This window comes from Hypanus sabinus, chromosome 7 (genome assembly GCF_030144855.1).
Source record: "Hypanus sabinus isolate sHypSab1 chromosome 7, sHypSab1.hap1, whole genome shotgun sequence".
Lineage (NCBI taxonomy): Eukaryota > Metazoa > Chordata > Chondrichthyes > Myliobatiformes > Dasyatidae > Hypanus > Hypanus sabinus.
Genome location: NC_082712.1, coordinates 23,427,586 through 23,453,059, shown reverse-complemented (window position 1 = coordinate 23,453,059; position 25,474 = coordinate 23,427,586). Strand labels below are relative to the sequence as shown.

Below are 25,474 nucleotides of genomic sequence, written 5' to 3'. Positions count from 1 at the left end.
CATATTTTGATAACATACACTCCTGCCCAAAGCTGCAATTTCCATGACCTTCTCAACCTCCTATTTCCTTTGAGAAAACAACCCACCTTTCTCCCTTCCTCTCTTGAAGATGATGATCTCAGTTTAAGTGCAATTCAAAGGGCATGGGCATTCCTCTGGTACTTTGCCCGAGTCTCCATTGTTCATGGGTATAATTCAACCCTTGGCCATGGTTGTTAAAGGAGCACATTTTCTATTATAGGTGGTTGAATAGAAATCAGGAACTGCTGTTTTCTTTGCCTTCTTGAACTCTGGCTAATTGTCACCACTCAAATTATTCACATGCAATGGGGCCATCCCTGTATAATCTCAGGAAAAGAGTTAAAGGCTTTTCAGGGCCATTGGCTGGAGAAGTTTAAGGGGTATAAGGTTTAAGATGGTGCAATGTGGTTTACCTCATTACAATCCTTAAAGCTATGAACTTACTTACTTACCTCCCATTATGCCACTAGCATTTAAGGCAGCAATGAGGGTCTTCCTTCATTGTGCCAAAAGCTTCCTTTTGGTTTTCACTACTGTCAGCCATACAAGTCCTGGGAGGAGTCTCAGGAATACTTATCACACTCATATGTACGATAGAAGAACTCTTCATTGCTGTTTCCATAACAGCTTTGCTTTACCAGTCAGGGTTGTAGCCCTAAGCTGAGCCTCCAAACTTGGAGGATTAGAGGACCATTTTAGTTGGACCTCTACCCTTTGATATGTTTGGCATGGGTGACCTTACCAAGGGCCAAAGCTTAAAGCCCTGACTCCAGCCAACATAGTTCTCCAGGTCATTGAGGCACAGAAACCTCCAAACCACTACAAGGTTGTGGTTCTCTTGGAGGATAAAGCTATGAAAGGTAAATATGCATAGAAAAGGGACGGGCAAAATGCTTACCTAGTAAAACTCATCTAATTATGGCTTTACTTCTGCATCCTGCATGTTTCCATGACTTGTTGTTCCATTGTCATCCAAACATCTTCAACAGCCTTAAATATATTCAATTGTTCTGCTTCCACACTTCTGTGGGGCTAGAGTATTCCAAAGACTTATGATACTTTCTGTGAAGAAACTTCTCTTTAAACCACTTTAACTGCATGACCTCTTATTCTTATAGCCTGTGGTTATAAATTCCTCTCCCAAGGAAAACATCCATAGTGGTGCAGCAGTTAACACTGCTGCCTAGTGGCTCCTTTCTCCAGGTTCGATCCTAACTTCAGATGCTGAAAGTGTGGAGTATATAAACCTTCATGACCATGTGGGTTTTCTTGAGTTCTCCAAGTTCCTATCACGTCCCAAAGGTAAGTTAATTAGCTGTCATAAATTACCCCTGCTATAGTTTGTATTTATAGCATCAACCTGGAGGAATAATCATTTTGTTCGCTTTTACACTGTGTACTGGAAATGACATGAAACAATCTTGAATTTTGAATCTTGTGCGAGAGAACAGCTTCTCGGATAATAGTGGGAGAAGGGATTCCTCTGTGAACCTGTACAAATGGGATGATTGGTCTAATCCTGTGTCATGAGGCACATGAATACTGAGTATGAAAATTAAACAGGGAACGTAGATCACAGATTTCAGTGTGTGTTGTGATAAGTAGTCATTACTGATAATCAAAAGTATTAAAAAGTAGAGGAAAGCATTTTTTTAAATCCATGCTAGAGTCAAAGAGTCATAGAAAGGCATAGCAGAGAATCAGGCCCTTCGGTCCATCTAGCTTGTGCCGATCCATTTAAATTGCCTGGTCCCATCGACCCGCACTGGAACCATGGCTCTCCATACCCCCACCATTCAAGTACCTATCCAAGTTGCAGGAGTAGTACCCACTATTCCATTTCGGAAATTTCCCAGACTGTGCTGAAGGACTGGAATCCTATCCCACAAGTGGGAGATTTTATTAGCTCTATTTTAACTTCTTTCCCCAAACTTCTTAGCTCTATTAACACAAATTGATGTTCTAGGTGGGTTGGAAGGGTCATGAGCTAGAGAAGAAGGAGTCTGATAGTTGACCATGGAAGAAAGGGAAGGAGGAGGGCAGCAGGGGGAGGTGTAGCTCTCACTCTTTGTGACCACAACATCACTGATGTAAAGAAGAGCATAAAGTTTTAACCTGTCCAAACTCTCCCTGCGCAGTAACTCAGACTGGTAGTATTTTGGTAAATCTTCTTAGCTCTCTTTTCAATTTAATGATGCCTTTTCTACAACAGAGTGACTAAAACAATCACTAATTTCCATACAGATGTATTACAGGATTCCATAAGTTATTAAACAAACTATACAACTGAATTCCATTTTGGTATAGGTTACTGCACTAATGATTGAAATGAGCTTTAGTGGAATTTGGAGTAAAATGCCACAGAATCTTATGAGATCCTAAATGCAGTTTAAATTTATTTTACCTAATTTAAATGTTTAAAAAGGATTTTACCCCAGCCGCTCTTTACACATTAGTTTTCCTGATTGCAGCACTGATATATTCATTGGTAAGCTCTCTACTGAAGAACACAGCTGAAGTTGCTAACAGGTATGAAGCAATCAATGGTAATATATCATCTTTCAGGATGAGAGAAAATCAAAGTTCGGCTTCCAGTCTCAAACCAGTGACTACAAGTATTTTTAAAGAAAGCATGACAGCTGAGATTTGCATAATTTATGAGCAATAGAAAGAGTAAGACAGTAGGAAATGAATTGAAACAATTAAAATGTTATCAGTGCTGCCACAAAAGGGGATTTCTGGAGGGATGGTGTTAATATTTTATATTACAGTTTTCTGGCTATTTCTAGACTACGTTTATAGTAGAGTAGAAGTGCACTAAAGCATTTAATGGAATGCCGTCAATGCTCACATAAGTGCAAGGGCAATAAAGAGAAGTCAATAAGTTTTTAGCACCAATAGGTCATGCCTCACAAATCCAGTGAAATTCTTGTGAAGGGGATTGAACTCCGTGATGAGGGCATTCCACCGTGCAGAATTTATGTGTTCTTTGGAAAGATAAGGTTTTTAAAGGACACTGAAGCTCAAGGGAACTTAGCTGACTTAATTCAAAGCTGGCTTTGCAGAGGTAAGTTGAAGGCCTGATACATTGAAGCACTTTCCATGTATCAGACATCTTAAAAAAAAGCAATTCCTGATATAGTCAAACCACCTTGTCTTGCACTAACAATCACTCCATGGGTCAAAGTGATTTAGATCACAGTACTTCCCCATTCTGATGTTCAGTTTAAACAACTGAACCTCTTCACCGTGTCTGCATGCTTTTATGTATTGAGTTGCTGCCGCAGGATTGGCTAATTAGATATTTGCATTAACAAGCAGGTATACAAGTGGTCATTAAATGTACCTGAGCAATTTGTTTAGAGGCACGAATTTCAATCCCCCACCTCAGCATAGTGGCACAATTGCTAGAGCTACTGTCTCACAGCTCCAGCAACACAGGTTCAATCCTCACCTCTGTTTTTGGTCAGTGTAGAGTTTGCAAAGTTTTCACTATGATTGCATAGGTTTTCTTTGAGCGCTCTAGTTTAATCCCAAAGACATGCATGTTGGCAGGTTTAATTCCCACATTAATAATCCCAACTGTGTAGGAGAGTAATAGCATATAGGGAAAGATGACAAGATGTGAATAAAAATAAAACAAAATTCATATTAATGGATGTTTGTTGGTTGTCATATACTCAAAAGGCCAAAGGGTCTATTTCTGTTTTGTATAACTAAATTCAACTCATTCATGAAATGTAAATTAATTAGCAAGGATAGCCATGAAATGAATGAATTGACATCACAACCTATCCATTTTATTAATGTCTATTCAACAAGTCTAATGCAGTAGAACATTGACTTCATACTCAAACTAAGTAGCAAGAGGAATAGTAATAAATTATGGCCTTGCAAGTGATATCTGCAACTTGTGGATGAATTTTTAAATGTTTTTAAGGTCAGCTCACAAGAGTGCTGCATTCCAGGAAGGTGCTGAAAAGTTGTACTATTGCTTTTCATAGATTTACCCCATTCAGTAACTAATTTTAGGTGGGTTTGCTGGCTGTGCATGTTGGTGGCTTGTATCTGCTGTAACTTAGAATCTAGATGTGGAGAGGTTCTTTCCCCTTCTGGAAGAATCTAGAATTATGGATTGATTTTTTTAATAGAAAGAGTGGCCCATTAAGAAAAAAAGATGGAGCTTTTATTTTCTGACCATGAGTATTTGCAATTCTCTTTCTCAAACAGCAATGGAAATAGAGCTTTTAAACATTTTTCATATTTCTCAAGACTCAGCAGGAGGCCATTTTGCCTATCAGGTCTATGTGGTAGTGTGGCGATGCACCTAGTAGAGCCATTTCCTATCTTAATGTCGGATCGCCTTCTTTAATCTCATCCCAGTGGCGTTTTATGGATTTTGCACTTTCTTTAAGTGTCTGCATGGGTTCCAGGTTCTCCATTTCCCTCTGCAGATGCTGCCTGACTTGTTGAGTTCCTCTAACTTGCTTAAGCAGATTATTTATTGGAAAATGTATCATGTTGTGAAGGACCCATGTGATGTATAACTAATATTGTACCTCTAATCATCTCTTCTCTTCAAGAGATGCATTGGGTTATTGAACCATGGCCAAGATGCATTTCCTCCATGATTCCTTTGTCTGTCCATGCCTCCCCACTAACTTCCCACCAGGCTCATATTCCTGCAAGCAGCTATCACAATTAACCTCCTCCCTCTCGCCATTCAGGTCCGCAAACTGTCTTCCAGATGAAGCAACACTTCACCCGTGGATCTGCTGGGGTTATCTATTGTGTCTGGTGCTCCTGATGTGGCCTTCTCCACCTTGGTGAGACCTGTTGTAGATTGAGAGAACTCTTCATCAAGCACCTCCGCTCTATCCGCCAAAATCGGAACTTCCCAGTGACCAAACATTTTAATTCCGAATCTTATTCCCATTCCGATGTGTCAGTCCATGGCCTCCTCTTGTGCCACAATGAGGCCATCCTTAAGTAGGAGAAGCATCACTTCATATTCCATCTGGGTAGCCTCCAACCTGATGGAATGAATATCAATGTTTCCTTCCGGTAGAAAAAAAATCCCACTCCCCATCTTTCTTCTTCTATTCCCCACTCTGGGCCCTTACCTCTTCTCACCTGCCTATCACCTCCCCCTGGGACCTCTCCTCCTCTTACCCTTTCTCATATGGTCCACTCTCCTCTCCTATCAGATTCCTTCCTCTCCAACCTTTTACCTTTCCCACCCACCTGGCTTTACAAATCACCTTCAAGCTAACCTTCTTCCTTTGCCCCCACCGTTTGGTTCTGTCATCTTCCCCCTTCTTTTCCAGTCCTGAAAAAGGATCTTGGTCCGAAATGTTGTCTGTTTATTCATCTCCATAGATGTTGTCTGAACTGCTGAGTTCCTACAGCAGTTTGAGTATGTGGTGCATTTCTTCAGTCTCCAAAAGTAATTTTTGGTGCCCTTTGCCCCTACCAACAATGTCAAAACATTGGAAGGAATCATTGAATCATTGCAGCTGCTTTGGCACTAGACTTTATAGTTTCATGATTCTGGGCATTGACAATTGACGATGAGATATGAAACTGCATTTGGAACATTGGCAACACGAGTGAATCTGCAGATGCTGGAAATAAATAAAAACACAAAATGCTGGCAGAACTCAGCAGGCCAGGCAGCATCTATGGGAGGAGGTAGTGACGATGTTTCGGGCCTGATGAAGGGTTTTGGCCTGAAACGTCGTCACTGCGTCCTCCCATAGATGCTGTCTGGCCTGCTGAGTTCTGCCAGCATTCTGTGTTTTTATTTGGAACATTGGGTTCAATTTTGGATACCCTGCTATAAGAAAAATACAATTAAGCTGAACAGAGTGTAAAGGAGATTTACATCCTGCTGGGACTTTATGGATGGAGTATGAGCTTTTTGGGAATTGATTCATTGGAGTGTAGGTAAATTTGACACCGATAAATGAAAGTACAAGGGACTTTGTTAAGGGGCATGCGCACACTCTTTTCCCCAGGGTTGGGGAATCAGGAAATAGAGGACAAAGGCTTAGGGTGAGAGGCAAGAGATTTAATAGAAATATAAGGGGCAATGATTTCCATTAGAGGTTTTCAGTATATGGAATGAGTTGTCAAAGGAAATGGTTGAATGAATGAATGAATTAAATTAATTTATTTTCGTCAGTACAAACATAACAAAAAGCATCATTTACAACGATAATTTCATTGGACAAAATTACAACAAAAAACATAGATATTCTTTAAAATGGACCAAAAGAGTGTAGGCTGAAGCTATAGCTTATTACGCCTAACCCTCTTATCCATATAACAACATATTTGGAATTAATCATCACATCAAAAACAAAAAAAATCATAATCTTTTAACATAAAATCCAATTCCAAATATCATTTATTTACATTATTCCCATTCATTTTAAATCATGTATTTTATATTTGTTCATTAAATAATTTTTAAATAATTTTTAAACTTGTCAAGTGTTGTGCAAGTTTTTAAATTCTCACTACAACTGTTTCATAGATTCACCCCTTTGAAATACGATTAATTTTTTACATTTGCATTTATCCTTTGTTTTTGAAATATACATATTCCTTTCAAATCATGTTGACTTTCTTGCATTTTAAACAATCTTTGGATACTTTATGGTAACTGTCCATTTTTTACTTCATACATAATTTGTTTTATTTTAAAATCTACAAAATCTCTGAATTTTAAAGTGTTTAATTGAAGAAATAACAGATTGTTTGGCTCATAATAGCTTGTCTTATTTACAATCCGTATAACTTTCTTTTGGAGTAGAAAAATTGAATTTGTATTTGTTTTGTATGTACTTCCCCATACCTCTACACAATATGGGACTATAAGTGAACAGTATAATGTATACAATGATTTCTGATTTAAGAAATCTTGCACTTTGTACAGTATTGCAATAGATTTTGCCATTTTTACTTTGACATTATTTATTTGTGTTTTCCAGCTTAATTTACTATCTATTACCACTCCTAAAAATTTGTTTCAGATACCTTATCAATTTCAACATCATTTATTCTAAGTTTACTCTATGAGTTTAGTACACGGTTTCCAAATATTTTGAATTTAGTTTTACTTAGATTCAGTGATAATTTGTTAGTATCAAACCATTTCTTTATAATTTTTAGTTCTTTTTCCACTGTATCCAAAAGTTGTTTCGGATGTTCCCCACTACAAAATACAGTTGTATCATCAGCAAATAATATACATTTTAATGTTTAAGTGGTTAAGGAAGCTATGTGAACAACATTTGAAAATACTTGGACAGGTATATGGATAGGAAAGGTTCAGGGAGCTATGGGCAACTGGGACTAACTTAGCTAGGAATCTTGGTCAGTGTGGACCATTTGGGCCTGCTTTGATGCTGTATGGCTCTATAACTAAAAGATCCATTTTCTAAGGTTACATTTTGCATTCGTGCAACTGTTGTTGTTCTGTTTACTGAACAGGGAGAGGGGACAAACATGGGCTGCTTGAGTGTACTTAGATATATTGCACTTGTGGGAATCCTCCCATACTGTAGAATTGAAGGACACATTCTTGCTGCTCACTATTTCCCACAGGAAAATAGTTGAAAACATTGACCTTGACAAACAATGCTTCCATGACCTGTTAGTGTAATTGTACCCTGAAGGTTAGAAGTTTTGGCAAGCCTCCTACCCTTGCCTGAGAAGATCCTGTCATATGAAAGTTCAATGCTTCTTGGATCCTGATGACCACTGACAAAATGTTCTTTGCAACAACAGCACTCTCCACACAGACAACTCCAGAGGTCAGGAATGAACCGCTGAAGGGCTGAACCTCTGGTTTACTGGAGTTGACAGGTGGCAGCTCTGCTAGATGTGTCATTGTGCTGTCTAAGATAATGGTCCTTCCATTTCTGGTCCACTCCAACCTATGTGGGCAGGGATTTTAAGTCACATCTCACCTTTCTTGCAGAATAGACGATGCAAGTACATATTAAATTAGAGTTAAACTCTTCACTAACCCTGCTCTAATGCACATTGCATATGGTCGTGCACAGAACTTTGTACACAAATATGCTCAGTTTTATTTCACCAGTCTCTTCTTCACTACAGAGCAAACCGTCAGAAAGAGCAGCACATGACAAGTTGAACAGCATACAAATGGAAACTGAGATGGTGAGATGATCCAAAGAACACACACAAAATGCTGGAAGAACTCAGCAGGCCATGCGGCATCTGTGGAAGAGAGTAAGCAGTCGACGTTTTGGGCTGAGATCCCACTGATATTTTTCCTGCATCTTCCAACAATGTCAAAAAGTTTTCCTATTGGACCTTTTTGCTTCTTGGAGATTTCTTTACCATCTTTGAGAATAAGAGGTCAGTTATTTAAAACAGAGTTGAGGAAGAGCTTCTTCTCCCAGAGAGTTGTGGAGGTGTGGAATGCACTGCCTCGGAAGACGGTGGAGGCCAATTCTCTGGATGCTTTCAAGAAGGAGCTGGATAGATATCTGATGGATAGGAGAATCAAGGGATATGGGGACAAGGGTATTGATAGTGAATGATCAGCCATGATCTCAGAATGGCGGTGCAGACTCGAGGGGCCGAATGGTCTACTTCTGCACCTATTGTCTATTGTCTATTGATGATGTCCCAGTTGTTTTCTTGAGATGTTTATCATCCAACTGTAACTAGAACATAGAACAGAGAACATAGAGATCTGCAGCACATTACAGGCCCTTCGGCCCACAATGTTGTGCCGACCATGTAACCTACTCTGGAAACTACCTAGAATTTCCCTTCCCCATTTTTCTTAGCTCCATGTACCTACCTAACAGCCTCTTAAAAAACCCTATTGTATCTGCCTCTACCACTGTCACTGGCAATGCATTCCATGCACCCACCATTCACCCGCCAAACTTACCCTTGACATCCATTCTGTACCTACTGCCAATCACCTTAAAACTATGCCCCCTTGTGTTAGCCATTTCAGCCCTGGGGAAAAAAGCCTCTGGCTATCCACACAATCAACGCCTCTCATCATCTTATACATTTGTAAAATTTGTAACTATTTACACATTTGTATAAATGCATTTATACACTTATACATTTTAACTAATTGTAAAATTGAAACCATTTTACCTCACACCTTCATCTGATTACTTTAGACTTGAAATTGCTGTTTGCAATCAGTTCCATTTATGTTTTCCACTACCTAAAAAAAAGATACTAAGAGTGACTTCTTCAACAAGGCTAATCAAATGCAATACAGCATTTATTTTTCAAAAACTACTGTTTTTTTATGATATCAACACACTTTAATTGTTAAAAACCAACTGCCTGGTAGGCTTCAAAAGTTAATTTCAAAACAATTGCATTCACCTTGGTATGCATCCAAAAGTACTGATTATGATCAGAATCAGGTTTAGTATCACCGGCATATATGGTGAAATTTGCTGCCTTTGAGACGGCAGTACATTGCAATACATAATAATGGAAAAAGACTGTGAATTACAGTAAGTATATATATAGATAATTAATAAGTTCAGTTAAATAAATAGAACAAATGTAGAAATAAAAAAAGTAGTGAGGTAGTATTCATGGGTTCAATGCCTATTTAGAAATTGGATGACAAAGGGGAAGAAGTTATTTCTGAATCATTGAGTTTGTGCCTTCAGGGTTCTGTACCTGAAGGGTGGGGGTCCTTAATGATGGACATCACCATTTTGAGGTATTGCTCCTTGAAGATGTCATTGCACAGAGCCTCAAATTTCCTCCAAACTGTGAAAAGACCTCAGTAATTGCAGTCACCATGGATAAATTCTGTTTTATTGAGAACTACGTAGCAGACATTATGTACAATTCTACTGTATATCCAGCCAGAGTCATGCCCTTTTAAAAAAAAACATACGTGTAGAGGAATTTAAAAGATATAACAATTTTCTAATTCTGCATTGTTCTAATTCTGTTTCAGGCCGAGACCTGACCTTCGTCAGGTCTCGGCCTGAGACGTCGACAGCACTTCTCCCTATAGATGCTACCAGGCCTGTTGTGTTCCACCAGCATTTTGTGTGTGTTGTTTGAATTTCCAGCATCTGCAGATTTCCTCATGATGACAAATAAGTGACCATGCAAAGGAAAGAGGATTGTGTTGTACTATTGATACTTGGCACACATCTCGTTTTCATCAGTCCAGTGATGATGAATCTGCCATCAACTGTCCAGCTACTAATCTATGGGAATCACTCGCTCAAAGATGAACCTTAAACCCTACCTTCACCACTTTGTACTAGCTTTCTCCAATCTTACTGCAGGGCCTCAGCCCAAAACATTGCCCATCCTTCTGCCCGCAGATGCTGCCTGACCTGTGGAGTTCCTCCAGCAGTTTGCTTACAGCTTAAGATCCATCTCTTGGTTGCCTGTCCTGACACCTGCTTATTTGGCATAGAAAACTAAAAAACACTTAATTTGCTAAATGGAGAAATTTACAGCAAAGATGGTCCAACCAAGCGTGGAAACGGGTTAATTCCATTTCCCAGTTCTTGGTCTGTAATATGTGGCTCTGTAAGATACTCTTGAAATACCTCCACCAGTCTTTCGGGAAGTGACCTCCAGACTCCCACTTCTCTTAGGGTTTAAAATATTTTCCTCCACTTCCTTCTACCCCTAAAACCAATTAAATCTATCCCCTTGAGTTATTGACCTTTCTGCCCAGGAAATAGATCACCTCCCTTTATCCTGACCAGGCCTCCAATAATTCTATATGCCTTGATTAAATCTCAGCCTCCACTTTTCCAAAGAAAACAAGCATAGCCTAGGAAAATCTCTGCTCATAACTAAGATTACTATTACCGACAAAATTATTTAACAGTTATGAATTACGAGGTAAGTGAGAAGGATCAGCAAAAAAAATATTAGATTTACCTAGGCAAACCTCCAACTCCAATTAAAACATAATGGTATAGATATTTCTGGATGTCCATATGCTCAGAATTTGGGTTGCAAGAACCTGCCTCCCTAGTTCACATGCAGCCATTACAATCTACAATCCAGCACTACCAGACATGCCGGTACACCTAGTGAGAACACATATAAGTTATAGTTTCAGCACCAAATCAAACCTTTTCCTTGTAGGTTCACCATAAATGCTCCGGCTTTTGTGGAAAGAGAGAGAGGAACTACAGTTAACATTTCAGGTCAATGACCCTCCTAAAAGGACCTGCTGAATATTTCCGGTATTTCCTGTTTTTATTTCAGATTTCCAACATCCGTGCCTTTTTTTTCTGGTGCTTAAGAATAGAATCGCCCTTCCAGGGGCACTGGGTGAACTGACGTTATTGTTCCTGAATTTGCTTGCGACGCTAATAAGGCTGTGAACGAAATGCATAAGGAGGCTACAAAGATTAAGTGTGCGACAAGGATGTGGGAAATGGAGAATACTGTGGGAAAATGTGAAACGGCCCAGTTTGACAGGAGAAATTTTAAAAATATACTATTCGACTATTGAGAAGTTACAGAGTTCGAAGATGAAGAGGGAATGGGACAACTTAATGCATGTTTTTCAAAAAAGCCAGAATGCAGGTACAGCAAGTAATCAAGCAAGTTAACAGAACGTTTAATTTATTGTTAGGGGAATTGAATTCAAATTCAGAATGGTATGGCAGCATAGCAGTTAGAGAGTATGCTATTTCAGTGCCAGAGATCCAGATTCAATTCCCACTATTGCCTGTAAGGAGTTTCTGCATTTTCCCTTGACTATGTGGGTTTCCTCTGGGTGCTCTGGTTTCCTCCCATGTTCCAAAGACATATGGTTTAGCAGATTAATTGGCCATATGGATGTAATTGAGCGGCACAGGCTCATTGTCTGGAAATGTCTGTTACCGTCCCTTATTTCTAATCAATTTTTTTTTAAATGTAAGGAGGTTGTGTTTTATATAAATATTGATGAGAACACATCTGGAATTCTACATACAGCATTGTATTGTACTTGCAGGCTGCCCCGAGCACATCCCCAGGTGTGTTGGTTGTTAGCGCAAATGAACCATTTCACTGTATGCTTCAATGAACAAGTAAATCTGAGTCTGAACATATTGAAAATTATTCCAAGAGGGTCTGCTGGACAAGTACTGGGGAACTTCTGGGCAGATTAGCCTTGCCCTGACTGTTGAGTGAGAAGGACCTTAATTGACAGATGTATCATCCTGGAAGTTGTTGAAGACCTAAGTGAGGTTGCAGAAATTGGAAATCTGGATCAACGCACAATGGAGCTGGAGGAGCTCAACAAGTCAGGTAGCAGCTATGGAGGGGAATGGAATGTTGATGGTTCGCGTTTGGGCACCTAATCAAGACTGAAAATTCTTGACAGTTTGGGTAAGGAGAGGTATTTCCTATTATGGGAGAAACTAAAAGTCACTACATAAAAACAATAGAGGTAAAGCAATATCATTTTCACTCAGGAGTAATGGATCTTTGGAATTCTTATCTCTGAAGAGAACTGGAAACTTTACTTCTGAATTTTTTGATGCAGAGTTAAAGAAAAGGTGCAGAAGCTGGAGGTTTCTGAGAATTCATGGGAGTACAAAGTTAAACTCTTTTTGTTAAGGTTGCCTCTCTGATTGGAGGCCTGTGATAAGTGGAGTGCAGCAGGGATCAGTGCCGGGTCCTTTGTCAACTCTATCAATGATTTGGATGGTAATGTGGCTAACGGGATCAGCAAATTTCTGGATGATGCCAAGAGTGGAGCTGTAGTGTAGGAAAGCAATCATGCAGACTTGCAGAGGGATCCGCATCTTCTGGAAAAATGGGCTGAAAATGGCAGACAGAATTTAATGTAGACAAGTGCAAGTGCTTCAGTTGGACCAGCCAGGATAGGTCTTACATAATGAATGGTAGGGTGCTGAGGAGTGTGGTAGAACTGAGGGAATACAGGCTCATAGTTCATTGAAAGCGGTTCACTGGTAGAGATCTTCTGGCACATTGGTCTTCATAAATCAATGTAGTGGGTATAGAAGATGGGATGTTATGTTGAAGTTGTCTAACATATTGGAGAGGCCTAATTTGGAGTACCTTGTGCAATTTTGGTCAACTACGCATAGGAATGAGGTAAACAAGGTTGAAAGAGTGCGGAGAAAATTTACAAGGATATTGCCATATTTGGAGGACTTGAGTTATTAGGGAAGATTGAACAGGTTAGGACTGCATTCTTTAGAATGTGTTAGAGTGAGAGGACAGCTGTTAGGAAAATTATGTGAGGTACAGATAGGGTAAATACAAGCAGGCTTTTTCCACTGAGGTTGGATGTGACTACATCCAGAGGTCAAGGCTTAAGTGTGAAAGGTAGGAAGTTTAAGGGAAACTTGAGAGGAACCTTCTTCATTCAGAGGATCATGGGTGTGTGGATTGAGTTATCAGCACAAGTAGTTCATGCAAGCTAGATTTCAACATTAAAGAGATGTTTGGATAGACACATGGATAATAGGGATATGGAGGGTTATGGTCCCAGTGCAAGTCGTTGGGAGTAAGCAGTTTAAATAGTTTTGGCATGGACTAGATGGCCCAAATGGCCTGCTTCTACGCTGTACTTCTGTATGACTCTAAAGTCATATTCAAAACAACCATGATCTTATTCAATAATGAACCAAGCTTCATGGTCCATGCCTGCTTCTAATCCTTATTGATCATAATCAGTGATATTTTAGAATCAATTTATTTAAATAGTTAAGAAATGATCCTGGCACAAGATGGATGGGTAAAGTAACTCTTAACGTGCTGTCTCACTGCATGAAATGCTGCATGTAGCCAAAACATCTCTTGCTGTGGGCATGTGATGCAGTGCAGGGCAGTCTGCATTGTAAAGAGATTTTGTGAATGAATTTGCTAAACCTATCTGCTCTTTCTTATGAAGTTCCAGCAGGATATTTTGAGGCCCATTAGCACTGTGAATAGACTTTGTTCACCATCTCGTTGTTGCCAACTGCCCCTTGATGCGCAAACGTCAGGGATTTCATTTGCTTGCATGGTCCGCTAATGGATCCTGAAGTCACACAGGAATCTGATCCTAGACCTCAGAACTCCCAAGCATTTCCACATGGGAGAGCTACTTGCTGATCACAATATCTTTCCACTTCCTCTACAACTTCAACCAAAACTTCTCTTTCAAAGTATCATCTACCGGTTTCAAGGGATGATGACTGGGCATGAAAGAGGTATAGAGTGGAGGTGTAGTGAAGGAAAATACCTGCAAATAAGGTCAATAAGGCAATGGATAATAAGTATTCTCCATTTCCAGTAATGCCCATCTTTCCAAAATAAAATTATTATTAATGTCCATACCAATATTCACTCAGTGGCTATTTCATTAGATACCTCCTCTACCTAATAAAGTGGCCACTCAGTAAATGTTCATGGTTTCTGCTGCTGTTGCCCATGCCCTTCAAGGCTCTGCATGTGCATTCAGAGATGCTCTTCTGCACACCACTGTTGTAACAAAGTTAAAAGTAAATTTTATTACCCAAGTACAGATATGTCACCAGATACAACTTGACATTCATTTTCTTGTGGGCATATTCTATAAATCTATAGAATGATAATAATAACAGAATCAATGAAAAACCACACAACTAGGATGTTCAACTAGGAAGACAACAAACTACAATACAAAAAGATAATAATCATAATAAGTCAATAAACAATAAATATCAAGAATGAAGAGTCCTTGAAAGTGAGGCCAATGGATGTGGAAATGTTTCAATGATGGGGTAAGTGAAGTTTAGTGAAGTTATGCCCTTTGGTTCAAGAGCCTGAAGGTTGAGGAGCAGTAACTGTTCCTGAATCTGGTGGTGTGAATCCTGAGGCTCAGATGGATAGTTATTTAAATTCTGTCACCTCCCTGTCAGCTTGAATCAGTCTGACAGTACATTAACAAGGCATTTTCACACACAGAACTGCAGCTCACTGGATGCATTTTTGTTTTGTTTTTCACACCATTCTCTGTAAACTTTAGAGACAAATGTATATGGAAAATCCCAGGAGATCAGCTTTTTCTGCTATACTCGAATCACCCTGTCTGGCACCAACAATTATTCCCCAGTCAAAGTCACTTAGATCACATTTCTTCCCCACGAATGGAACCTTTTGACTATGTCTTCATGCTTTTATGCACTGTGGCTGCCACATGATTGGCTGATTAGATATTTGCATTAAGGAACAGGTGCATAGATGTATTTAATAAAGTACCCACTGATCAGATGGCGTTTAAAGATGCCAGGGCACTCTAAAGAGAAGTTAGAGAGTTCTGTCCTCAATTTTCTTCCTTAAAAGCATGAGGAGTCCACACCTCCCCCCGCCCCCACACACACAACTGATGCTGCCTGACCCGCTGAGTTCCTCCAGCTGATTGTTAGTTGCACCGGATTCCAGCGTCTGTAGTCTCTCGTGTCTCCAGTTTGTAGGGGAATCGGTTTCGGAGACTGTGGGAGCTTACTGTGCGAAAGTTGGGAGTCCAGCTGGACTCCAAGATCGGGAAATGGACCTCAGTAGCTCACGGAGCTTTGGAACGTGGTGAGGTGCCGATGCCAGCTCGTCCCCGTGGACTGCAGAAACATCCAAGTGTTCCTGAGAAGCCCGTGAGTCAGATGGGTAACTCTGAGTGGCCGCTACCAGTCAGAAACACTGCGTGGAGCGCAGAACGACCTGTCAAAACCTCAGACTCAGGAAAAGGATACAAGCCAGGACTTGACATGTGCATTTTATATTATTTTTCTAGCCACGTGGGGATTGTCAGAGCCGTTTCCTGGTTGCGCTCAACTACATTGTGCATGTGCCCCCCCCCCAGTCCCCTGCTAAACTCCTCGTATAAATAGTGAAGCCGAAGATCTACTCCAGCGCCAGTCAGTCAGTCCGTGTTGAGGAGAGGGCCGCGGTTATTAGTTGAAGAGTCCGCCGACTGACTGAAGTATAACCATGCCCAGTTTGCCTCCCTGGCTCTCTGTTACTCAACAGTCAGAGCAGATTGCCGGTGTCCGTTCAGTGAAGACGCTGCTGATTCAGGCGACTCGCGGGTAAAACTTCTGGCTCTCCGGAGAGTGGCCCCTCAAGGACACCAGGCTCGGTGCGATTTGTACAACAAGCACCGGGAACGCCACTGTGACTTTTCAGCACTGTCGGGCACCTCCAGACACCCCGGTCCTCCCTTTCACGTTGAACCGCAAAGAGCAGAGGGGAAGAAAGATCGAGGATTAAAATTATTATTGCACCGGTCGCCAGGCGGCTTCCTGCTGCATCCCAGGACAAAAATGCTTATTCTGGAGATCTCTCTCTTTCTAATTTACATTGCCTTCTTGCAAAGGGACTCCGCATATGAATCCAGCCAAGACTATTACGATGATTATCAGGACCCGGTGGACGCGAAGGTAAAGAGGCGTTTTTGTTCTTTAATTTTCCTTCTCGCTGTCGTTACTGAACAGCTACTGTCCTGCAGCGAGTCACCTTCACTTTCTTGTTTTTTAAACAGGCGCTCTGGCAGTTTGCGAGCGGTCACCGTGTGGGCTCGCAACCGGCTCCAGAGCTGAATGAGTTGGAGGAACTTAGCTGAGTTGTTGAAATACAGAGTTACACTACTTTATTTTAGCACATGCATGGAGCATGTTGATACAGAACTGGAACTTCATACTTGTATATCTTTGTACTGTATATTTATCGTTTTATATCTACATTACTTATAACTTGTTGTAGGTATTGATGCAAAGTGTTGCTAACTATGTGACATGTAATGCATATATGACCTTTGCTACAGAAATGCATTTACAGGGCTTAGTAGATAACCGATATGTAACATTTTCAAACACACATGTAACTTTATATGTGTAATGTTTAATAGAGCTGTTTAACTGTGATGCTATAGTTTAAGTGTTTTCGGAATGTTAAAGTTGGCAGAAGCGATCTCTTCAGTAGATTGAGGGAACGACCTTAGTCTCTTGCAGGCGGTGATATCTGGTGCGTTAGGTTGGGTTGTTAACATTGGAATTAGTCATGAGAGGACTGCGTGCGGCCGAGTTCTGACCGGTGTCGGAGCGAGGAAGGGGGTTCCTTCCACTCCGTCTCCCCCCCCCCCCCCCCCCGCGTTAGCAGACCGGAGAAAGTTTGATTTTAAGAGCCTATACCGCTGGCAGACGGGGGCGTCGCTCTGGATCAATCCAGTCGGATCCTGGAGAAATTTATGAAGTGGCAGATTACGAACTGTGTGGAGAACTCCCCTCAGTATTCTGGAGCTGCGCTAAGACAGCTTGTTACATTTCCTTTTAAGCATTAGATTCATGCGTTCACAATCTATATCTGGGCCCATCCCAAACTTGCTTCGCGTAAAGCACTGACTGACTGACTGACTGAAGGGTGGATTTCATGCTGAAACGACCATTAAATTCCTCCTGCTCGCTTCTTGCTCACAAGCCGCTTTCAAGAGACCCAGTGGAGATAAGGTGCTTTAAATAAAAAAAAACTCCCTTTACTATTGAGGAAAAAGGCGGATATGAGCAGGGCAGGGCGTAGACCATTGGGAGTAGGAACATAATTAGGCCATTCAGCCCATTAAGTCTGGCCCACCATTTCATAGCTCTGTGTGAATCGTAGGGAGGGAAAGTGGTAATGAGGGAAGAGCGTAAGGAGGAAGGTAGACAGATTGATGTAACGCACTACGGACATCGAAACAATCCTCCTTGCCCTCTTTTCGGATCAGAGAAATACCACACCATGGCGAAAGATTGACACCGCTAGACAGGGATTTTCATTCAAGAATACGATGTATTCTGTCTGTCAAGACACCAGAAGGTGTTAGAGTGGAGGGAAGTCGGGGGTATGAGTCAGGTAAGACTCAGATGACAAGGGGAGATGGCAGCTAAACTTGAAGTGAAAGTCATGACATCCATGGACCACAGAGAAGGCGACGGTGAAGCGGAACAGGAGAGGGAGAAGGCCCGACATTCTGCGAGAGAGGCTTGCAGATAAGGATACAGAGTGAGAGGAGGATTATGTATATAAAACAAGATTTACACAAAGGTAGATTTGACAGATGGATTACAGAATAAGGTAAATCCCATACTGGGTAATTTCTCACACACTTTCTATGTTGACCCCTCCTCCATTAAGACAAACATGGAGATAACTGAAGGATGGGCAAATAGGTGCAACATCGGTATAAATGAAGGAGATTGCGGGAAGCACGTGGAACCGTTACCACGGGATAGTAGGTAAAGTGAATAGATTTGAGGGGAAGGTCGATGAGCAGGAAGGAAGAGGGTATGGAGGAGATTGGTTCGGAGAACTCGCGTGTGATATCAGTGAAGCATTGGACCCATTATCCTGTAAGGACTTTGAAAAGTGATAGAGAATATATAAATGGGAGCAAAGAGACATGCAGACAGACCCAAAACACAGGAGACTGACATGTCAAAACCACACACAAATTCTGCCTGTCCAGTTGAGATCCTCCGGCATCTTGTGTGTGCATTGCTCAAGCATCCGCTGGATCTCTCGTGTTTACAAAGAAAACGTGCTGATGTTGATGGAGTGCGAATATATCATTTAGGAATCCTTCGTTGCAGACTCTTTCACTGCAACACTTGTGAACACGTCTGCTGGAGCCGGCATGCTGACACGGTGGAGATTGCGGGGGACGCCATGAGCAGGCCAAGACAAAGAGAACCGGAGAAATCTGGCTTGCAGAGAGGGGGGCAGAGGACGTGTGGAGTGAGAAGGAAGAGCGGCAAGTTTAGACTCGGTGAAGGGGGGACAGAGAGTGAGCGGTTGTCAAGATACAGGGAGTTTGCTGTCTGCTGCCATAGCTGGAGGGCGCTCTCACTCGCTGAATGAGGCTACTGTAAACTCAATTCAGCCTTCAGCTCGGCTGATTAAAACATGATGTTCATTTTTAAAAGTAACGTGGACTACAGATGTGTTTATGGCCCCAGGTGCCGCGTGACGCCGCTGAAATTGTTTGTCAACACAGCTATAAAAGCCGCTATCCCCTCACTGCTGACCCTAGCCCCAACTCCCTCACAGATGTCTTCCATCCTTCTGCCGCTCCTGCTTGCCCCGTCTCCCAGGGTCATCTTCCTCCCCCTTCTGGCCCTTCACTCTCCCCTGCTCCCCGCTGCATCGTCAATCCCCAGCGCCCAAACGACTAGGCGAAAGTGACTTGGCAAACCAGTAATCTTTTGAAGGGAGGCGATTCGGAGGAAATCGCAACGAGCAAGCGAGTAGGGAATGTAATCCACACCTTATAATTGTGGGTATAAAGAGTGATGCAAACGCTAGTCATAGTGAAACCAGTGAAATAGACCCCGGCAGATCTTGTTGTCAATAACAGAATGTAGTCAACATGGATTTCTGAGGAAATGTGCAATATCGAAGGAGTTATAACATTAGTTTCTCAGCTCTTCCAATGAGAATACATTAATTGTTTTTCTATTCCGCTGTTGTCATTATGGCATTTTCACACTTCTTCAGACTGCGCAACAATCTTCGCGCTGTTCTGCCGTTTGGCGCACCTAGTTGTATTTGTTATTACCATGTCTATTTCCGGCAAACAAGGATTTCATACCACTTTGGCGCAAACAGTACTATGCAAAAGTCTTAGGTACGTGTAAAATTTATGAAGAGAAGATACTTTAAAACATAATGAAATGAAAAATTTCTAAGTAAAAGAGGTTACTGAAGAGCAGTAAACAGTTAAAAAAAACTAAATCAACTCAATATCTGGTGTTACCATCCTTTGCCTTTAAAACTGCATCGTCTCTTAGGTAGAATGCCGTGCAGTTTTATAAGAAAATCGGCTGGTCGGTTGTTCCAAGCATCTTGGAGAACTTGCCACAGTTCCAAGCATCTTGGAGAACTTTCCACAGTCCTTCTGCAGACTTTGACTGTCTCACTAACAACTGTTTCTCCAGATAATCCCAGGCAGCTTCGATGATGTTGAGATCAGGGTTCTGTGGAGGTCGTACCATCTGAAGCCATGTAAACAATCTAGGGTGCCTAAGACCTTTACACACTATTGTATGACAATAATTTAACCAAATCATGTGTTGCCTGTACTATGTATGAACTGACTGTTCATTTTATAGCGTATAAATAAGAAAGGGCAGTGACTTGATCGAGGTTTATAAAGTTACTAGAGGTATAGATAGAGGAAAAGTTTTTTTTCCCACCGGGGTAGAATTGACAAGTACTAGAGGAGGTGCATTTAAGGTGGAAAGGGTAAATTCATGGAAGATGTACAGGGCATATTTCCTGTCTCAAGGGCTGTGGATGCTGGGGACCAGGAGTGGTGTTGGAGACAGATGTCAAAAGGGTGTTTAAGATATCTTCAGATAGACATATGAATGGACCATGTGTAGATGGAAGGAATTAGGTGTCATTAGCTTAATTTGTTCAACAGAACATTGTAGGCTGAAGGACCTGCTCCTGGGCTGTACTCTTCTGTGTACCTGAAAAAAGCTAATACATTTGAGGGTGTCATGGTAGTGTAACGGTTAACACAATGCTGTTGCAGCTTGGGGCCTCGGAGTTCGAAGTTCAATTCCAGGGCCCACTGCAGGAAGTTTCTACGTCCTTCTTTGAACATGTGGATTTCCACCAGTTGTTCCAGTTTTCTCCCTCAACCCAAAGACATGCTGGTTAGTAGGTTAATTGCCCATTGTAAATTGTCCTCTGTTTTGGGCTAGAGTTAAATACGTGTGTTGCTGGATGATGTGGCTTGTGGGGCCTGAAGGGCCTATTCTTTATTATTTAATTACTTTATCTATTGGGATTTAGCGCAGAACAGATCCTTACAGCCCTTTGAACAGCAGCCCCCAATTTAACCCTAGTCCTAATCATGGGACAATTTACAATGATTGTGCTGCATCTCTAAATAAACAATGCACCCCTGGCATGTCCCAAGACGAAAGATGCATTTAAGTGCATGATTTATGTTTTCTTTCACTTTGTACCTTTCATTTGAGGGAGGGTAGCATCGCAGCCACAAGACGTTGGCTGCAATATCTCTTTGTATGGTTGGATCCTAAATTCCCTCACTTGCAGACCCCAGTCAGTTTGGATTTGGAAAACATCTCCACGATCTCCTTCTGCACATGCGCACCACAAGGCTATGTGTTAGCCCCCTGCTCTACTTGCTCTATGACAGTGTGGCTAAGCACAATTCCAAGTTGGTCAAATGAAAGGTGGTGACGAGTCAGTGTCAAGGAGGGAGATTGAAAATCTGGCTGACTGATGCCAGAACAGCAACTTCTCACTCAATGTCAGCAAGACCAAGGAGCTGATTATTGACATCAAGAGGGGGAAACTGGAGGCCCATGAGCCTGTCCTCATTGAGCGATCAAAGATGGAGAGGTCAGCTACTTTAAATTTCTTGGCGTTATCGTTTCAGAGGACCAGTCCTGGGCTCAGCACACAAAGAAAGTGCAGCAGTGCCTCTGCTTCCTGTTAGTTTGCAAAGATTCAGCATGACAAACTTCTGATTATGTGTGGTGGAGAGTACATTGACTAGTTTGCATCACAGCCTGATACGGAATATCAATGTTCTTGAAAATCTAATGAAAAGTACTGATTACAGCCGAGTCCGTCGGGGGCAAAGCCCTCCCTACAAATGAGCGCACCTACATGGAGTGCTGTCGCAAGAAGGCAGCATCCATTCCCCTGCCATCCAGGTCATGCTCTCTTCTCACTGTTGGCATCAGGAGGAAGGCACAGGAGCCTCAGGACTCACGTTATCAGGTTAAGGAACAGTTATTACCCTCAGCCATCAGGCTAGGGTGCCTGAGACTTTTGAACAGCTCTGCATTTCATGTCTTTCTATTTATGAAATAACACTAAGTACTACTGAGCTAATGCAAAGCTAGGTACTCTTACTTCTGTTTCTCAACCACCTTTCTATGTTAACGAATAAATAGTACAGTAAAAAAGTCTTGGGCACCCTCGACTTTATCACAGTACCATGACTTCATTCAAATTCTCTCACCCGATCATGGGTCCCACGACCTATGAACTCACTTTCAAGGACTCTTCATCTCATGTTCTTGATATCTATTGCTTATTTAATTATTCATTCATTATTGTTCACTGTTGTATTTGCCCAGGTTGTTGTCTTTTGCATGCTGATTGTTTGTCTGCACTGCTGGGTATGGTCTTTCATTTATTCTGACACGGTTCTTGGATTTCAGGGTTATATATGGTGACATATATGCACTCTGATAATAAATTTACATTGAACTTTGATTGTAGTATTCTATTGCAGTCTTGTACTCCATGCAACCTGCATAGTTTATGCCACCATCTATGATGAAGCTAATGATACCAAGCATGAAAATACAGATTCATTTATTTATCATACATGCAATGAAATGTGTAGTGGAATGTGTCATTTGCATTAACAACACATTCTGGTGCCAACATGGCATGCCTTATTGCTCAGTAGAACAACACAGAAAGCAACAAAGCAGAACCAACAATAGGAGAACAAGCTTGTTTCTTCCCCTCCCCTATTCACCCACACACGTAGAGAATCCTTCCACCCTGGGACTGGACAAGCCTCTGGGTCTCTGGGCCTCCTGTGTCTATTCTCCACCAGGCTTCAGAACAACAACTGTTTGCTAAAAGAGTCACAGTATACTTCTGTGATTCTGTACTTGTATACTCAACATCCCAAACAAAATCAGAAAATGCTGGAAACACTTAGTCGGTCAGGTAGGTGAAGATGAGTCCCTGGCCAGATCAGCCATGATCTTATTGAATGGCAGGACAGGCTTGATGGGCCAGATGGCCTACTCCTGCTCCTATTTCTTATGTTCTCCCTGTGAGTCCATGGACTTTCTGTGGGTGCTCCATTTTCTTCCTCACGTCCCAGTAATGTATGGGTTAGGTTAACTGGCCTCTGCAAACTGTGCAGGCAAGTGAAGATCTGAGAGGAATTGGTAAGAATGTTTGGAGTATAAAAAGATATTAGTGCAGGATACTGTAGATGAATGCTTGAAGGTTGGCATGAACTCAGTGGGCAGAAAGGCCTGTCCCCTTCTGTGTTACTCTGAGTTTTTCCAGTGTTTCTTATTTTTGTTAGCTGAACAATATTAGCTTGTGCTTCTGACAACCCCACCATTGTTGTTTATACTGAGAAGCTACACTTTTCGATCATAGATGTCAATCAAGTGTTTTGGTCCTTTCCCCCCAAAATGCTAGGGGGACGTGTCAAAAGGCAGCAGACACAGTTGGCTGACTGTGGACCTGCTACTGGAAAAACCACTCCATAACTAAATGCAGTTTCTGCCAGACAGGAATCTCTAACTACAGGAGTGCTTATGAATTATTACACTGAGCAGTCAAAGAAGTTTCCCTTCCCATTCAAAGAGATTGTTGTTGGCCAAATTGATAGAAAGCTGCTTTTGTAAATCTGTAATTATGCTGTATTAGACAGTTGTGCCTCATGTGACAATAATGGACCTCAATTACTCCTCTGGACCATTGGTGCTGACAGACTGGTGACACGGAGATTGTGTTGCCTTGTGCTTTAATGTGCAAACAGACCTTCATCTTTATTGAAAGCCAGGATCTTTTTACAACAGAGGTGAGGAACTTCAGAGACTATCGAGACCTTATGCAAACATTAGCTGAAAGGAAGAAAGACAATGCCCACCTTTAATTAAAAACAGTATTTATTTATTTAGTGATATAGCACGGATTCCAGCCCTTTGAGCCATGTTGCCCCAGTAACCCCTGACAAACCTGATATAAACCTAATCTAATCAGGGGACAACTTGCAATGACCAGTTAACCTATCCGGTATGTCTTTGGACTGTGGGAGGAAACCAGAGATCTGGTGAAAACCCATGCAGTCTTTGGGAAGGACTTACAAAGACTCCTTACAGAATGAAAGTGGGACTAAACTCTGAACTCCAGAGTGCCCCGAGCAGTTAGCGCAACACTATTACAGCTATGCTACTGTGGCACCAATAAATCGGAAATCGGTGTAAAAATAACAGGAAGTTCCCAGCGCCCACTTAACATCATTGGTGTGATTAAAATAAAGAAGTACTGATGTGGAGGAAGAGATACACAATGTATTCCAATAATCATGGAGGATGCATTGCAGTAATTAATATTTCTCATTTAAAATTTCTGGATTTACACCATTACTACAAATAACTCAACGGGAAGCCTGCAGAGGCTGATAGTTAGGTTGTAAGGTTCAAAATTCAAAGTAAATTTATTATCAAAGTATATACTCCATGTCTTTATATGCTTCCTTGAGATTCGTTTTCTTGCAGACGTTCAGAATAGTAAAAGGAAGTACAATGGAATCAGTGAAAAACTGCCCACAAGGGCTGACAAATAAACCATATGCAATAGAAGACAAACTGAGCAAATAGAAAGAAAACTTACAACATGAGTTGTAGAGTCCTTGAAAACGAGTTCATAGGTTGTGCTCAGTGATCACTGCAGTGCTGAGGTGAGTGAAATTATCCATGCTGCTTCAGGAACCTGATGGTTGAAGGGCAATAACTGTTCCTGAACCTGGTGGTGTGGGACTTGAGGCTCCCGTACCTCCATCTCGATGGCAGTAGTGAGAAGAGAGCATGGTCTGGATGGTGGGGGGTCCTTGATGATGGAAGCTGCTTTATTGTGTCAGCATTTGCTCGATGGTGCTGAGGGCTTTCCCTGTAACGGACTAGGCTGAATCCACTACTAACCTTGTTTGAGGTTTGTGGAAATGTCAATTGGGCAGAAGAACGGCATTACCCACCTTTCATTAAGTAGAGTAAAGAAGAAACATATGCAAAAATGACAATATCTACCCAGCACCGACATGTAAGTTGAGGAAGAATGTACTCCAATTATTCTAGATTGTAATAGTCATAATTACTATTCCTCATTTAAAAGTACTGGATTTAATGATTGAGGACCAACCTTATTGGCCATGTATTTATATATATTAGGAATTTGGTGTCGTGTGTTGGCGCTACATGCAACAAAAAGGAACGACAACATTCCGCAGTTCAGCAGATCAGGCAGCATCTATTGAAAGGAATAAAGTGTTTGGCAGAGGCTCTTTACTTTAACCCAAAATATTGACTCTTTATTTCTTTCCTAGATGCTGCCTGACCTGCTGAATTTCTCCAGCATTTTGTGTGTGTGTTGCTTTGGATTTCCAGGACCTGCAGAATCTCTTGTGTTTAACATTCAGTATTTAGATGGAATAAGAAATATATATTAGAATAAAGTTAGAAGTACAGATATGGAATAATGTTACATAGCTAAGGTAAGGTAGGGACATGTTTGGCATGGCTTTGTGGGCTGAAGGGACTGTATTGTGCTGTAGGTTTTCTATGTTTCTATGTTTTCTGTGTTTTTAACTACATAACTACCAGCATATATTTACAATGTAAACAGCATGATAATT

General features: G+C 41.4%; 1 protein-coding gene and 1 long non-coding RNA gene across 6 annotated transcripts in view; one reads left to right on the top strand and one right to left on the bottom strand.

Annotated features, from left to right (window-relative positions):
• The window catches only part of LOC132396613 (uncharacterized), a 101,467-nt gene extending 92,224 nt beyond the window's left edge, over window positions 1-9,243 (bottom strand). The window contains exon 1 of one of the 4 annotated variants that reach the window (XR_009513046.1): window positions 9,175-9,243. This is a non-coding gene — a long non-coding RNA (uncharacterized LOC132396613). Of the gene's footprint in view, window positions 1-919; window positions 1,247-9,174 lie in introns of those variants that run through there. The other 3 variants (XR_009513047.1, XR_009513045.1, XR_009513044.1) reach the window with 3 other exon arrangements.
• Window positions 4,749-25,474, top strand: part of vegfc (vascular endothelial growth factor c) — a 222,495-nt gene continuing 201,769 nt past the window's right edge. Inside the window, exons 1-2 of one of the 2 annotated variants that reach the window (XM_059974303.1) lie at window positions 4,749-4,847; window positions 8,149-8,283. In XM_059974303.1, the coding sequence (XP_059830286.1) occupies window positions 8,263-8,283 (21 nt within the window). In that variant the 5' untranslated portion in view covers window positions 4,749-4,847; window positions 8,149-8,262. Of the gene's footprint in view, window positions 4,848-8,148; window positions 8,284-15,437; window positions 16,443-25,474 lie in introns of those variants that run through there. The other variant, XM_059974302.1, reaches the window with a different exon arrangement.